The following is a 17,641-nucleotide window of genomic DNA, read 5'->3' as shown; positions in this document are numbered from 1 at the left end:
TTTGTGTCTGAATATAGAGGAGAGACTTCCTTACAGCGGGTGACAAAGCTGAGGAGGCGCAGGTTACGCAGTACACCAAAGAAGAATCAATGTCAAAATTCAAATTAAAAAAAGATGAAGTGGGAGAAACATGAAGCGGGTTTTAAATGAACATAGAAAAGGCTTTTATTTGGCTGGCCAGAAAGAAAGAAAGACAACACAGAGATGCCAAGTACAACTGAGAAACTGCCTGGCACAGCTTTATCTTTTCCAAGTAGGTAAGAATAAAAGACAAAGCAAAACAATAAAGATGAAGCACAGAAAATTGATGACTGCTTAGTAGAGGACAAAATAGGGCTTTATATGTAAAACAACAACACTTCTCAATAAAATAGTATTTAAATCACAGCCAACACCACACTGTAACTCACAGACAACCTACATTCCTATTGTAACCCAGGTTGGCAGCAGGGTGTTACAGGGCATTACGACTCCCCCCCCCATGCACTCCTCCAACATGTAGCTCAATATGAAGTACCTTCTTCAAATAAAAGCAACCCTACATCTATTTTATCCACCAGCTAATAGCTGAGCCCTTCAGTACTAAAACTCACACAGTCCTACAGGGACTCACAGCTCAGTTACCTCTCGCATAGCAGAGCAAAAGAGAACTGCATTGGGCTGCTTCTGAACCTGCCTCCTAACAGTCACAGGAGATGTTTCCTAGTTGACATAAAGAAGGGCTCACCAAGAACAAGTCCATCTTTAACTCCCCTCCTCTCCCAGGATGCTGTATTCCCTTTGTCTTCCCCTTCCTACAGCACAGTTCCTCCACTCAGCTCGTTTGGCCCTTGTGTGGATTGAACTGCCTGCTGTTCTCATGCACTTCCTTCTCCTGTATTCATTTCCAGATGCAAGGACCACCACCACCCCCCCAGCGATGGGCACGTTGCTCTCTTTCTATGGTGCCATTACAAGGTGCACTGTCTTCCGCCCCTAACACTACTTGCTTTCAGCTCTGCAGAGCGCTCCATTCATGTTTCCCACAAAGCTCTCACAGATGCAAAGATGCAGAGCCTTTGATGAATTATTTAGGACTGCTCTATTCCCATGCAGCTCTTTGCACTCTGCCACATTTAAGTTTAATCTGCCAGTTTATCCACCATTAACTAAACCCAAAGTCTTCCCATAGCTCCTCATTTTTTTGACCTTGAAAAACAGAGAACTGTCTCCCTGTTTCACCCCCTATCCCAGGAGGTTTACCAGTATCTCAACCCAAAGTGGTTGTAGAACCTGGGTTTGCTGCTAATTGTTTTTCATAGGGAACTTCTTATTTCCATATCTCCCACTTTCTCCTTCACTATACACACAAGAGAAGCCCCCCTTTTATCTGATGGCAGCTCAACTCATGACTCTCACGAGAGCAGCTCCTCCACAGCCTTCAAATAAATTGTACTTAACAAATTTCCCATGTCCTCCACTCAAGAACTCAAGCAAATTTGTGAGCTGTGATTTCCCCTATAAAAGCCAAGCTCGCCCTTCCCCACTACATCATTTATCCATAGCACTCACACTTCCAAACAGCCTCTGCCAACCTGACGGCCACATGCTCGGCGTGATTAAAGCACACCAAGGCGATTCCTACTTACAGGCACACCCATGCAGCCACAATCAGGTCAGTGTGGTTACAGGGGTGTGATCCAGCCCCTCAGCCCACAAACCAAGGCTCTGCTAACTGCCTGCTTATCAAAATGCTCCTTCCTTTCAAGTCACCTCCAGGGAAGCAGAACAAACTGTACAAGGCGCACTGGTGCAATCTAGGATGCTTTGTTCCTCTATGGAATATCAATGCTGTCCTGTACCAGCTGGTGAAATCGCAGCACTAAGATGCAAAAATTCACACTATCAGGTTCAATTACTTCCAAATAACTCCCAGCCCATCCTCTCTGCTCACCATTTCAAGCCTGCGCTCTGCAACCAGGGGAGTGTTGAGATTCACTTTCTCACTCCTTTCAAATTGTGGCTACAGAAAATGGGCCCAGCGCGTTCGTACAGAAGTACATCTAGAAAAACATCCCCCCTTCTCCACAAGGGAAATTATGACTTGTTTATGCAACACATTTCTGAAAACATTTTTTAGAACTCGAGTCATGTCTCACAGATTGCTATGCTGGTTGTCAAAACAGAGGATTTTTTTCTCCCTGACTCTACCATATGTAATGCTAAGTCCACTTTCCCTAACTTGATATCACCCATGCGAGATTTGGAGATGATTAGTGGAAAATACACAAATGAGACACTGTTCTCCAGAGAGCAGCACAGCAGGAACAATCTTAAGTTCTTCTATTTATTAGCCCGATGCACATCTAACTTGTTTAAACAAGGCTTTTGTCAAACGTCAAAAAAAACGTTAATGCAATCCAAGGCATGGTCTCAAAGGGAATTTATGCTGAGCTGGAACCAACGCACACAAGCCTTAGCTTCAGTCACAAGGAAACACTGAAGGGGGCCCCCTCTTCCCAACTGCAAACAGATCCGCTAAGATAGAAAGGTTTACTTCCTAATAGCTGAGACAGGGAACTTAAAGCAGGAAATTAGGGACAGGTATTTGAAACACAGCAGTGTGAGGTCAAAGACACCCTTAATGCTCATGGGACAAAGCATCACCTCAATGCTCCCCTCTGATCTCCATCGCCTGCAGTGATTGTAAAGCTGCACTCAGCTTCAGCAGCTTGGGGAAGCAGTGCAGATACTCCCTCACCTCAGATGCTCCTTCAGATGCCCAATTAGGTTTTGCTTTCCCCCCTAACCCCCCATCATATGAAGGGTCGTGTCCACTTGCTCTATGTCATTACTGTTCTGCCTAAGAGAAGACCAAAAACACCCAACCACTACAAAATCTAAGTATCATTAAAAAAACCTGTGCATTTCTTAGTGCCCCATAAAGCTGAGCAAGAGAAACGGTCCTGAAGGCAGAAAGCAAATGAGAGGGAAAAGGACTCAGGGCTACCATTATCTTTTGCCTTAGACGTACATACAGCAAATGTTAAAAAGGTTAAAGCTAAAACAGCCCATCAGAAAAGCAGCTTCTCGGACCAGCTTCCTCCTTAAATGCACCTGCTGTTACAGGGCACTTCAGAAAACAGCCTTACATAAATAGGAAATATTTATTTTGGAAACAAAACATTCGTCAGATGAGGGCTGGACTCAGTGTCTAACTGTGGAACAAAGCCTTTCATCTTCCACTCACTGATCAAACATCAGGTTTGTAGGAAACCTAAAGAAAGCAAACCAATTGCCCAAACCTCTGGGTCTGCAACCAGCAGCTGCAGCTCCACCTTTTCTCCACCGCCCTGTCTCACCCTCATCCTTGAGTTGCTCACAAGTCTGGAACAGGAAAATCTGTCGACAACGCTGCTGTGAGCAGCACACGTGCTCACATTAAATTCAGCTCCTTGCAAGCATCAGCAGCTGCTGCAGACACAGCTTGGAAGGCCTGCCATGTCACATCAAGCTCTATGAAGGGAGAGCACCATCCCCGTGCTGCTTATCAGCACTGTGCACACCCTGATCACCACCCACCCACCCCCCCTTTACCCTGAGTGAAGAATCAGTGCAACAGCCTGGATCACCCGGATCTACATCAGCACTGACCCACAGAGCTCTCTGATGCTGCTATGGCTTTTCATTGGAATCAAAAACATTCAGACTATGCACAAACATCAGCTTACTAATATTTCTCCACTAAATGCTCATGAAGCCAAATTTTAGCCTGTAAGTGTAATACTTCCTTCTTCAAAACAACATCCAAGCAGGAATGAAACCATTCCTTGGTCTGCAGAGAAATCTCCCCCTCTGGCTATGTTCTCATTTGTGTTTCCTGAGCGATGCCAAGAAACTCCAGCTCGCTTCCTGAGCCTAGCAAGTCCCATCACCTCAGGCATGCACTTTAACTCACGTTGCTATACAAGGAATGCTGCCTCTAAAGAAGCCTAGGCAGAGTTTGCAACAGGAAACAACTCAGCTACAACGAAGGGACCTGCAGCTTACCTACAAATCTGCCCTCATGCTTTTAGCATTCAATATTTCTCAGCACTTGAGTGAGACCTACCACAGGGATAACCTGGGAAAAACAAAAGGTCCATGATTCCCAAATTGCTCTTGTTCTTTCTTCATGCTGCTGTTCTGGCCTTAAGGATATGGACCATCCCTTTGGCCATACATCCTGCAGTGTGTTAATGGAATAATATGTGTGTGGCCAGGCTAGGAAAGGCAACCGGAGGACACGGCGAACCAGCCTGCCAGGTTCCCAGTATTCTGACAGCCCTGCTCCCAGGGATGGCAGTGATGAGGCTGGATTTGACACACTTACCTGACTGCCTGCGCTGATTTTTTGCGCTTTAAACAATTTCTGACAATTTCAATTCAACTTTCCACAATGCTACAAAAGAGAAACGTGTACAAAGAATGGGAAACAAGAAACAGCCTTTCCAATAGCAAATGCAGAGGCAACTGAAGCGGTTATCATGTCAAGTCAGCTACTGTTGCAGATCAAAATGGTTGGCTCCTCCCTGTTAAAAAGGATTCCTTCTTTTCCCAGGCAAGGACAGAGAACAGGACAACCACAGTGCACGCTGCAGCTGCTGCCAACAGCTGTACTAGATCTTCTTTGGGTGTTTTCTTCTAACTTTAGTTCTGAACTACAGTGCATAAGAGTTCACATCCCAAACCGAACACAAAGTAAACCCCCCAAAATAAACTTTGCTGCCTCTACTAATTAAAGGGATCCATTCTTTCAGGAAGGCTGACATAAACCACTGCTGTGGGGTTACAGAAGTATTTTTAGCACTCGGTTCCTCCAACATTTTTCAGGGATAGGAGGAGCAGGCCAGAGCCTGACCATCTATGCAACCTCATGTAACACTCTAGGAAGTGGGCCATCATCTAAGTTGATCTGAGACGCCACAGGGCCGGTGAGTAACACACTAAAACTCAACAACATAGGATTTCTTTTTCTTCAGTACCAGGGTTCTCATTCCTCATTCTGCTGCCAGTAAATGCCCACAGCTGTATTCAGCTGCATCGCCCTTTGCTGTGAGCGGGTCTCAGGGCTGCCTTGCTGTGCTGGGTCAGGCACTGACACCCTACGTGACAAGAAGCTTAACAGGCACAAACGTATCAGCCATCAGCTAAGAAGGGTTCCTGCTTCATAATTTTCAGCTGGAGATTTAATACTCTGATAATGAACATGAATTGCAGGGTCTGTCACACGGCAGCAGCGAGACGCATCTGAAATGCAAATTACACGAAATCCAGCTTTCTGCCTCTGTGAGACACATAGCAAACACTGCTTACTGCACAGAGTACCACAGGGGCAATATCACATCGTTTACAAGAAAACAAAGCCTCATCTTGACAGTGAAAGGCATGGGCAGGAACAAGGAGGGGAAGGTTTTGAAATAGAAGGAAGAAAAGGTATTTCTGAGTTAAAGGTCTTCACCTGGCTCTAGGAAACTGTGTTCACTATGGTGTGGAGGGAGGAAATCCAACCTCACGAGCAAGAGTTACCTGCTCAAGTGTGAGCTGGAAGGCAGCTCAGTAAGAAAGGCTCAAAGCTGCTGTCACCACCAGGAGCTGGAGCTGGGCACAGCAAGGATGCCAGGCTATTACACTGCATTCTGCCACAGGGCTAAGTACACAGCTGCAGGCTGACCTGCCGTACACTACCTCATGAGTACAAAGAGCATAAACTCACATTTACAGAAAGAAAACCTGACCAGAAAGACTGAAACAAGAGTACAATGAAACCAAATAGGAAAGAAAATTTACATATGCAATGTAATTACCTCCAAGATACTTCAAGCAACAGAAAAAAGCAAGCTGATTGCACCAGGTTACTGCTGACCAATACAGCAACAAAGGGAACCAATCCTAAATTGCATAAGATACTTTTTTCCCCTGCATTCATGCAGAAGTTGAACCAACAAAAAGCAATTTCAGCTGGAGGAAGCAATCTTAGGTACACAAAAGCCAAGCTTTCAAAGGCCCGATAACAACCCAAGTACAAATACCTTATTAAGGGCATAACTGGTGCCATGGTGGTTCCATAGGAGTTTGTGCTTTTAATAGGTAACTCTGAAACATCCATTTGTTGAAACTGTTCTGAAGATTTTCACTGTTGCCCACAAGTGTGCTCAACTACAAACTCCTCCATGCAGCCTGGGGGAGAAGAAAACACCCCCCCCCCACACACACACACTCAAAACCAGCCAGATTTCAAACCTAGCACCCAAATCACGGAGGAAGATGAGCCTAAAGCTGCCCCAGCTAGAGCCCTGAAGCTGCAGTTTCCTGTAGTGAAACTGCTGTCCTAAGGGTTGGGCTTTTACTTTTCAGCTCAAAGCTCTGCCCCAAGGAATTCCTCTAAGGTTGTTCAAACTCCATTCCAGATGTCTTTCACCTCCAGAGCTCGTTAACTAGATGTGCCTATTGACCATACACCGAGGAGAATAAATGGGCACAGCTTTGTCTCTGGTTATAATCCTAACAGCAAAGTATTCTCACTAGGGAAATCTCTCACTCTTCACAACCGGGACGTCCTTCCATGCTGATGGATAAGTAAATAAAACATTCTACAACCAGCAAAGAAAAATGTAAGTCATTTTATAACAAGTGGTTCAGGGTGGGGGAATCACCAAATTTGAAAGGCAGGTCCCTGGAAGGCAGCAGCTCTGCAGTCAGCTGGCTCCAATTAACACTTCACCTTTATCACCTGCAGAAGTATTTCCTTATGGGCTGAGAACCACCCATTATTCATGCCTCTGCTGACTCACCCTAGTATTAAATCAGGCTGGAAAGGGTGGTGCTCTTCCATATATGCAGACAGCATTTGACTTGGTGATACACGCAGTTACACACCAGAATTATCTGTTATAAAATAAAATCACAAGGAACAGTTCTAGGAGCTTGTAGTTATGTTACAGCCCTGTTTTCTTCAGTTAGTATGATGTACTATGAAAACAGCAAAATAAGGACTTTCAGATGATCCACACAGCGTGCTTTCAGTCCACATGGCTTAATACACTGAGCTTATCCACTAAGTGCCCTCCTATTCACTTGGTGCTGGGAACTCCTTACACAGCACTGCTCAGCTCAGGCCAGATCACCAGGGCTATGGACAATGCTGCCTTCTCCTCTAGGACCAGCTGAAGCTGATGCATACAAAGAAATGGATATTGGGTGAATAAGCTGATAGACATAAACTAAATCACCAAAAAAGTGAAAAGGCGCATAGCAATTTCATGCTGGGTCACTTTGCCAGGTTGCATTACAAAACTGGATGGTGAACAACAGCCTATTGTTTATACAAAAGAACTGGATATCAGACCATTAATCCAGACCATTACAACTTGAAGCATTACCTTGCATGCAGGTCAACCTGCTCTCCTCCGTCAACTTTCACATCGCTCCACACAGACAGGCTGCCACAGATGCCTTCAGGCCCTGCCTCCATGCCAACCAGATGCATTGTTGTGCTACTTCTCATTAGATAATTAATTAGATCTTCATCATTACAGATGACATATGTTCAGCACTCCCTGTTCGACCCCATACACTAGCTACACGTATCAATAATTGTTCGCATTCCCAGTTTCTAAACAGCTACAGCATATATAACAACCAAACACATGGGAAAAAAGCTGTGTGAGCTGGCTCCTATGTGAGTCATTGAAAACATACACCCAAATACTAATTAAATGACCCTCTTACTCCTGAACCTCCTACATGACCATGAGCCTGAAGACCTCTATAGCTGTACTGCAGTTCAGACTGTATCTGCATGCATTGTCTCAGCTCCAGACTGTGCCTCCGAGACGTGCCTCGCAACAGCTCTCAGCATCTCTGACTGGAAAAAACAAGACATCAGAAGTGAAAAATGCAGAGTGCCAAAAAACTGCTCTCGTTTCAGCACCTCTGCATCTGCAGCTGATTTTATTGGACCCACTATCATATTTTCCTAGCGTTACCCTGCTGGGTGCATGTTCCACTAAGCAAATATGATGGTGGTAAAACTGACTGTAGTGATTTCATGCTGCAGAGTCTAATGGAAGGGTTTCTGGAACTCAAAGCTTTCTTAGCTCCAAAGCACAGAAGAAGAGAGCATGGCAGGAAAGAGACAACACACACACTATTAAATTAACACACTGCAGCCAGAGTTTAATTTTACACGTGTTTGTACAGCACAGAAAGTAGAATATAATAAGGAAAGGATAGATAACAGTGTTTGGCCACAAAAAAAAAGGGTAGAAGGGGATTTAAAAATACTCCTCAGACAGGCTGACAAGAGCTGACAGATAAGCTGAATTCCAGCAGTCTGAGCACAAGCAGAGTCTTGGGATTAGCAGAGAGGTCCTATGGAGGAGCTGTATACAAAGGACCAGCCCACTGAATGGTGCTGCAAACCCTTGCTTCACACATACTGGGTTTCAGTGGGAGTGAACACATCCCATCCTGGAAGGAGCTCCCGTACAGCTGCACCCAGAACCAGGCACAGGAAATGACTTGAGGAACACCATTATGCACTAGAAGCAGTGTGTAAGGACAGGACTTCCACTGGTGTTGAAGGAGACTAGAAAACAAGCTTTGGTTCCATCTCGTGCTCATGAAAACAGCATTAGGTTTACATGCCTGTAAATCAGCAGCATGCTGTAAGCAGCTCCACCAGCACTGAGCAGTGCTGAGCCCTCAGCCTGGGACTGCTTCCACCAGCAGCAGCTCCACGTGAAGTAGGTGTTCTGCCCTACTCACAGTTCATCATCCATGCTATAACATGGGCAACATTAAACTCACTGTAGATGGTGTTTCAGCCCGGGGCCCTAAAAATATAAACCAGCATGCCTGCTTGAAACACTACGCTTCTTTATTCGGGGATGGAAAAGGATTTCTTATCAGTCAATTCCTTGCATACTTTGTAAGGGTAGAGGTTAAGGCAAGCTGTGATACGTGTGTTCTGTAAGGATAAAGAGAAGGAGCCCAGTCCCAACACCTTCCTGCAGATGGAAGGCACACGAGTTACTGTGGAAAACCCTGAGGCACGATGCCTACACTGCTGACAACATGTCTAGAAGAAGTGACTCGAAAACCAGTTTCCTCCATTGCATTTTCCCTTTCTAACGGAGCTGAATAAAAGTATTCCCAGGTCAAGGCTCACACTGTGTCCACAGGCACATTAATGACCTGCAGGGATTTCATAATCAAGTCTGAATGGCATCAGATGCTCGTATTAAATACTAACACAGGACTGAAAGCACAATCCACAAGCACAACTGCACCTCAGTTTCAATGGGAAAAAAAAAAAAGCATATGAGCATGGCAGGGAGATAAAACGGTCTCACTTAGCAATAACAGGAGTAAAACAGCAATTAGCAAAGCAACTAAAACCCATTTTATTCTGGATTCCCTTCTTTTAGATGCAGGGTTCTGCTTCCCTACCAGCCTAACCCCAAAGAAGTCCTCCTTTCTTGATGCTCCAGGTCCTATGGGCCAGTTCTGCTCCTGCACAGACACCCACAGCAGGTGCCCAACATCACCAGGTGGCTTTGGGGATCTCCAGGGAGGAGACATTTCCTTCCCTGCCTCTCCTGATCCCTGATCGGAGCCCACTGACGTGGGAATCCCAAGTGCATTCCTGGGGACTGCAGCCTGCAGAACAGCATGGCTACACACACCTGGTGCCTGCAGGATTTGCTCCTTCGTTGCTCCATTCATCTTTATTTAGAAATCATTTCAGAGGGAAAAGAAATTCAGCGCCGCGTGAAGTTTAACCTACTTATCAGCGTTGTTTACTGGCAGAATTACAAGCCTTAAGATGACTGCAATGCCCTGTAATAAGCCCCTACTTATCATAAAGTCTCGTCCACGTTTCAGGTTAAAAATAGGCAAATACGAAGGGCTGGAGGCTGGCAGGTAATGCATTTACACACCAACCAGAAGTATCCGCTGCAGGAGATCCTCCGCCAAGCCAAGAGGCACAGCACCCATTTCCTGCGGGGATCTCAGGCTCACCTCTAAGACTGAATATACTGCAAACCAAAGCTGCTTTGCTTTTGTGCTTCCCACCCATTCCAGAAGGGAAAAGGAAAGGGAAGGATTCCCACAGCCTGGTTTTCACCGCAACTAAACGTATGCAGGTCACTCTGGAAGTAATGCCTCCTACTTGCACTGAGGAGCACAATAACACTACCTGCAGCAAATAGTGCAGGGATGTCAGTGTGCAAGACCTATTTAGGGAGAAATACCACCTTCAACTACAAGCAGTACAGAATGCAAACAGATATCAGTGTGCAAGACTATGGATTGGCTGGAAGAAGTTTGCTTCTTTTCTACTTGAGCAATACTGGAGCATCTGAACCTCCTGTCCTCCATGAGTGGAAAGGAAGGTTTTACACGGCAGGACTTTGAGATTGAGGCAGAAAAGCTGTTGCCTTGCCAACATAAATATTGCTGTAACGCTCCACAGAAGAGCTTCTGAATTAGGATGTTGCATAAGGAACAGTTAGGTCAACATTGCAGTTTCCCAGGCAGCTTAACCTGACACAAATGCAGTCCCAGTCCTGGAAGGACAGATGTTTCGGACAGCATGTAATTCTGGTGCTCATCCCAAAGAAGGCTTCAGTTCTCATGAGCTATAGGGAGAGCATCCTCACTCTGAAAGCTCTCTGCAGCGGCACTAGAGGAGCTGAGGGTCCCTGATTCTTACAGCATTAATTCTAAGTGCTCCTTTATAGGGACAGTAAGGAGCAACGCAACATCATACCATGCCCAACATCACGCTCTTTAGATCCAAATGTGTGTACCCACAGCAAGGAGCAGAGGAGCTGTGTAAGGGCTGCATGCCTCCTGACAAACACATTACACATCCCTCCAGTACAGCTGCACTAAGTAGTTTAGCACCTGTGTTTCAAAATAGTTCTCCCTTGTGCCTTAAACTTAAGCGCTGCCATTAAGACACTGTTCATATGGGAATACGCGGAGGGGGGAAAATAATCACATGATGGTATTACAATCTTCTTCTTAAAATGCACATGCATGCATGTATATACACAAGAAGCCCAGCACAGTATTTCTGGAATCCATATTCTCTAGCCAACCAGCCAGACAAGCCTACTAACAAACACATGCAAACAAAGAGAGAGCCATTATAAATAAATTGGAAATGCCAGGAGCTGGCAGCACTCAGCACAATATTTTAGCTCTCCATCAAATCTGATTGCAAAAAAAAACTGGCATTTAAAGCTTCCAGCAAGGGAAGATCTGCTATGGGTTTTCTCTCAAAAATGAAAGCTTAGCTCACAGGCGTTCAAACTTGACTGCAAAGCATGAGAACCCCCTGCTAACACTAGAAAAGGAGGAATTACAAAGTCTTTCAATAACTGTGAAGATTACTTGTTAGGAATCGTGTACAAAGCTGAAATGAGGTTCAGGTCCAGAAGGTGAGGGCACATCTACCTGTTTGTGTGAGAAAAAAGTCTTGTTTGGTGCAACTAGAACTGAGGGAGCTAAACGCTGCTATTTATTTAACTTAGTAGCTCCTTCTATCTGTGTGCTAGTGGAAAATGAAGTTATAGGTCAAGGGTCTTGGTTAATTAGCAAGTAATTCCTCCAGTATTCATCAGATACAACTCTGTATACTCTCCAAGTGCAAGAGTTACAAGCAGGAAGCACAGAAACAACAGACCTAACTCATACATGTCAGTTTCCACAGCTGACATTATGGCCAGATCATACGGGAAAGACTTCATAAAGACTTTTCTACAGTCTTAATATTGAGATTTACTCTGTTTTATGACTTTAGACAAGTGACCTTTACATCTCTGTCTGTGCAGCATTCTAGCAGGGAGGAGTCTGTGCAGGCTGCGGGTGGAACAGAGGCTGGGAGCAGCCCCAGAAAGCAGAACCTCCCCATCACCGAGAACCTCAGTAGAGAACAAGGGCTACAGTTGGAGTCTTATCAGTGTACTCTGAGATTAGTAAAATTGCACAGAGCTGCTGCACGCTTGTTATTGTAACAGTCCTCAGCGCCTGTCTTGTTGTAAGGAAACATGTGGTACTGTTTTGTCAATAAAGCAGAAGCATTATGTCAAACACTGTCATTATGTACGTCGGAAACATCAAAATCATTAAATGCTCCGGTTTAAAAACTCCACCAAGATCGTAGCTAATGCTGCATGCCTTCCACGAGCAGAACACATGATCATGTCTCAAGTTCAATACACTGACAGCTCTTTTTCCTCAGTCATTGGAAACCCGCTCTGGCTTTTTTGGCAGAAGCCGCCCTTTGCTGTGTTTACTGCAGTTGCCTAGGGGAAATCCTAACACCAATTATCAAAAGCAACACTATTACATTAACAGCCTGCATTAATGGCTTTTTCTTGGTCTTTTTTTTTAACCCTACATGGCTCACAGTGAACATGAACACACACATGCTGGAAGCAGACCTGCACTCTCCCCTTTGCTAAAGGCCATGCCTAGGAAAACAGCAGGTTACGTGGTAGTTCAGTACCATCTTTCACAACTCAGTTTGTAACCTGGTGGTCGTAAATCCAGTAAGCAGGATTAAATCCATTGATACAGCAGCATCGAGAGTGGCTGTGGTCTACGGAGCAGACCCAAAGCAGCCATTCAGATATCCCCACCAGCTCACTCCTCTGTGCTGACCTAAGAAGTCAAGACCTGAACGCAGCTCTACTAACATATAACGTCGTGCCTTGGAACCACGCTCAGCCAAACACAGCCACTGAGAGTCGTCTACTGAGCTCCCAAAGAGAATAATGGTTCAACACCTGGTACGAGCAATTACATTTTTCCTCATGCAAAAGAGCTGTTAAATCTACTATAACACTGCCAATGGTTGAACAAGGGAAATCTGCAGCTCCCCCCTGTAAGCAGCATTTATGAGTAACTTCGCTACATCAATGCAACATGCTTACCAACATTGGTAACCCAAGCAGCAGCAAGACCTCGGGCAAGGACAAATACATATGGTAACCTAGTTTACAGAGCCTGGTTACGAGGGAATGTCTCTCTTAACAGTTTTACAGAAGCACTCCTTGATAAAGCACAAGAAAGCCAGCCATCACTGCCATTAGGAAGCCAATCACCAACTTCTTATAGACTAACATGGAAATTCTATAACTCTTTTTAATTTTAACACAGAGAGAGACCGTGACTGCTAGCATCTGGTATACTCTTTAATATTGTGCAAACATTAATCCATCTCACTCTTTAATTCAGCCAGTGACCTTAATACCAGTTCAGTTCTTAATCATCTGGCTGTGTCAGTGCAGCTGGCAACCGTTCTGCTCGACACGGGACCTACCCAATAAATTATAATGAAAACCCATTTAGCCAATGCTTAACAAAGCCTACCCAAAATGCAATCCCTTCACCTTCTGCGTTTTATTCTCACAACGCCTACACAACACCCATTCACAGTAACTGAAACAGTCAGGTGAGCTCTAGAAGGCTTTCAGACCACCTAAGGGCCCTCCTGAAGTTAGAAGAGAAGCACATCACCTTAGTTAGAAGAGAAGCAAAGACCTTCAGCTATAACACGGGAAGCTGGAAGGAATCAATGCCAACACACTCCCACCATAGTGGAAAACAAAGCTTTATAAATCTGTAGCTTCAGCTTGTTCTGAACAGTATTACATGACCGAGGTAATTAGGAACAGATTTTCAACCTGCATCATACAGGCAGCACTGGGATATCTGGGCGATGATGTTCCCTATGGACCTTAGGTAGGTGGTGGAGAGCAAGTGCAAAGTCAAATCACTCACACAGCACCAAACAATGTCATGTGGGAAGCAAGTCTCAAGAAATAAAGTCTTTAATTAAGGATTCCTCCATCATTACTCTAAAATCTAGGCACACCAGGCTTCTGGAAAACACAACTGAAAGCTCCCTTCCAGCAGACAGAAAGGAGACTGGCATGTCCACAAAAACCCCTTTGGAACGTCTTGGTGCTGAAGATCAGTGGTTACTGATTAACTCAAGTCTTAAACTTACCCCAGACTGACAGGACTGTGATCTGTGGATATACAGCTGTAAAACGTTTCTCCCCTTTAACAGTTGTTAAGTGCAATGGCACAGGACAGGCACGCAGAGTCATACGAAGCAACTCTCTCTTGTGGTTACCTCAAACTTGAACCAAGGTCAGACCACAATTTCCGCCGAGATTACTATGAACCCACATAAATGCCTCTACATCAATAAAACCTTACACTCCTCTGTTACTGGCTCTAAATATGTGGCTTCGCTCCCCACACTTCATCCTTGGGCACGTTCTGAGCAGCACCAGTGGACTGAGAGGGCTGGCAGCACTGGGAAGCAGCTCTTGCTCCATGAACTCAGGGCACAGTGAAGCCCTGGCACTGCTGCCCAGAGAAGCCATAGGTGCCACATGCCAAGGCCAGGCTGGATGGGGCCCTGGGCAGCCAGAGCTGATAGGGGGCACTCAGCCCACAGCAGGGGGCTTGGCACTGGATGGACTTTAATGTTCATTCCACTCAAAGCCATTCTGCAACTCAGTGAAGCTCCCCAGGTGAATCCCACGAAGCCCCCTGCTGTACCTGTCTTCCAAGGGAAGCTCCACCTGCTCACCTGAGAGCTTTATGTTTAAAGAAGGAGCGACTTACAGATCACTGACTGCTTTGATCAGCGCTTACCGCTCAAAGTACCATAGTTAAATGCTTGATCCCAGAGACCTTATAAAGATTTAAGAGCACAAGTAGTGTCACAAGCCCCACAACCAGCATTTCTGGTCTGACACGTCCCAGCCACCACCAGCAGGATTCCTTTAGCACCTTGCAGAGTGCAGACACTCACCCTGACTCCCATCCTACAGCAAGGGATGGAAAACTTTCAAGTTCTCCCTGCATCTTAGGGACTCACGAATCCCAGCCTGACTCCACCTGCCATTAGCAGCAGCTGGATAGTTAAATACTTAACGGAAAGAAGAATGACATTCAAAGAGAGCGGCTTCTGAGCATACCGAGCCCAACTGAAACACTTCGGAACAGAAGCATAGGACTTAAAACACCTTTGCATCAATGTTCATCTACTCCCTCGTGTCAGCAGACATTCCCAGATGCTGTCACCCACCTTCAGGGTTCCAGAGGTCCACACAGAAGGAGGGAGGCCCAGCGCGGTGCGGCACTGGGTCACCCAGTGACCTACATACAGCCAGCCAGCAGCTCAGCTTCCACTGCATAATTGAGCGGGCTGTGCTTCTCTCACCCTGCCATTCCAGAGCACGGGGAATCCACCAAGTGCTTCTTCATTCATGAGGCACACCTAATGCACTCTGCTCAGAGCCACACTACACATCTAAGGAGAAAACACTACCAAAAACGTGCAGTACTCCATAAAGCACCATCCGCTCACACCCCAGTGCTCCCTGAGCTGTGTTTCCTTCTCCTAATGCATAAAGGCCCCTTAACACCCCATCCCACCACCCAGGTTCTGCAGCAGGCACCTTTGCGGGGGGACCCATCGATGCTCTCGGAGCTGGACTCGATGTCTGCAGTGGCTCTCCGGAGGCTGCTGAAATAGGCCCTGGACCTGGAGAAGCTGCCGCGTGGGGATCGGCCGTGGGGGGTTCCGAACAGCGTGGAGGTGCCGTCCTTGCGGGCAAAGATGCCGCTGAAGAAGCGCAGCAAGCGGTGCTCGTGGGCTGCGTGTCCTCCCGGCGTGCCTTCTCGCCCCAGGCGCTCGGACAGCCGCTGCAGGTCGCTGTTATCCAGCGTGCGGTTCTTGCTCTTGCTCCGCTCCCAGCGCTCCAGCTCGGTGAGCGGCTCGGCCTTGCTCAGCACCTCGCCCACGTCCAGCGTGTTGCGCTTCTCGGCCACGGGCGGCTCGGCGGGAGGAGAGCCGGGAGCCGCGGCGTCCTCGCTCGGCGCGGCCGGTGCCGGGATGCAGCCGGAGCTGCTGTGCCTCCGCACCCGGCCCAGCGCCCTCGCCCGCAGCAGCTCCCCGCCGCTCCACTGCCTGAAGCTGAAGCTGCGCCGCAGCAGGCCCGGCTGCCTCCGCGGGCTGCGCCCCGGACCGGCGACCTCGGCGGGCGGAGAGCCGGCCGCGGCCCCGTGCTCGCTACAGGTGGCCGCCTCCCGGGCGCCGGGGTGCCGCGGCCAGCCCAAGGGCGGCTCGGCGGGGGGCTGCCCGCTCCTCCGCGGCACCTTGAGGCGGCCCAGCTCCAGCTGCCCGGTGCTCAGGGTCCTGAAGTTGCGGAAGCCGCAGGGGCTGGGCACTCGGTCCTTCTCCTCGCCGCCCTCCTCTTGCTCCTCGCCCTCCTCCTCCTCCACCAGCAGCAGCCCGGCTCGGGGAAGGCTGCGGGATCCCGGCTGGCCGCCTCCCCTCCGTCCTCGCTGCGCCGGCTCCGGGCCGCCGTCGGGCCCCAGCAGCTCCTTCTTCACCATGGTCACGGAGATGCGGTAGACGGTCTTCCTCTGGGGGGTGCCCCGCTGCATCCTCTCGGGAGAGGCGGCGGCCGGCGGCTCGCTGCTGTCCAGCAGGTACATGGCTGCCTTCAGGCGCGCACCCCGGGCCCCATGCCGACCGAAGCGCAGGGAGGAACGCGGCGTGGGGCGTCACACCCCCGCCGCCCGTCCGCAGCCCGGCTCCCGGCGCTCAGCCGCGGCGCTCCCGCATCGCCGGCTCGGCGCGGGGGGCGGCCCCTGGGGCGGCTCCCAGCGGCTCACAGCCATCCACCGCCCGCACGCAGCGCCCCGCGGATCCCGACGCGCGCCGCCGACAGAAACCAGGTCCGGTTTTCAAGGGATTAGAGCGGCAGCAGCCTCCGATTTCATTGTTTACGGCAGACCGCACGTTTGCATATTCTGCGCCCCCGGGTTTGTTTTTTTCTTTTCCTTCTCCCGGCCGAGTAAATCCGCTTAGCGCCGGCACGACGGAGCGGCTGGGCGGGCACGGCACTGCCAGGCGCTCCGCAGCGCTGCCGTTCCCGCTCCGGAGGCAGCACCGGGAGGCAGCAGCCCGGCCCCGGCCCCAGCCCAGGAAGCCGCGGCCTCGGCAGCAGCCGGCCGGGCGGCACCAAGCGCCGGGATGGAGTTCAGCTGCCAGGAGCGGAGCGAGGCAGCGAGCCCGGCCCTAGGCTCCAATTCTGCTTTAAGAGGCCGAGGGGGGCAGCTGGACTGCACAGGAGAAGGCAAACGCTGCCCAGATCCTCCCACCCGGATGCACAGCTGCAGAGCTGGGGCTGGTGCACGTCCTAAGATCTCAGGTGAAGGGTGAACTAAGGTGCCTTTTGGACACCGAAGAGTCAAAATTAACCCAGATCTATAATAAAAGGATAAAGGAAAGGGATAAGGGAACTGAAACAGAACTAAATCCCAATGCTGTCTAAGCAACGATAGGCAGGAGGGCTTCAAAATCAGGCAGTTTGTGAGCACATTGCTGTGCCCATCGGCTTCCTGAATGCAGCAGGACCCTGCAACAAGCACCAACTGGAGCCCACTTCTTTACTGGTTTAAGCCACTTCTCCAGCTGTGACAACGGCTGCTGTTCCCAACCCAGAATAATTACTCACTATTCATCACCAAATGGGTTCGTATAGGTGTGAATACAAACCAGGCACCTGTGCAACCC

The 17,641-nt window shown here is 48.3% G+C and overlaps 1 protein-coding gene across 12 annotated transcripts in view; it reads right to left on the bottom strand.

The window, feature by feature from the left end:
- AGAP1 (ArfGAP with GTPase domain, ankyrin repeat and PH domain 1) overlaps positions 1 to 17,641 on the bottom strand; it is a 257,074-nt gene that overhangs the window by 193,305 nt on the left and 46,128 nt on the right. For 2 of the 12 annotated variants that reach the window (XM_015867757.2, XM_015867756.2), the window contains exon 1: positions 15,516 to 16,674. The exons of 4 other annotated variants lie outside the window; for them this stretch is intronic. In XM_015867757.2, coding sequence (XP_015723243.1) covers positions 15,516 to 16,557 — 1,042 coding nt within the window. In that variant the 5' untranslated portion in view covers positions 16,558 to 16,674. Of the gene's footprint in view, positions 1 to 15,515; positions 16,675 to 17,641 lie in introns of those variants that run through there. 6 more of the 12 variants (XM_015867751.2, XM_015867752.2, XM_015867753.2 and 3 more) reach the window with 6 other exon arrangements.

This window comes from Coturnix japonica, chromosome 7 (genome assembly GCF_001577835.2).
Source record: "Coturnix japonica isolate 7356 chromosome 7, Coturnix japonica 2.1, whole genome shotgun sequence".
NCBI lineage: Eukaryota > Metazoa > Chordata > Aves > Galliformes > Phasianidae > Coturnix > Coturnix japonica.
The sequence above is the reverse complement of the archived record's forward strand: the minus strand, read 5'-3'. Positions and strand labels throughout refer to the sequence as shown.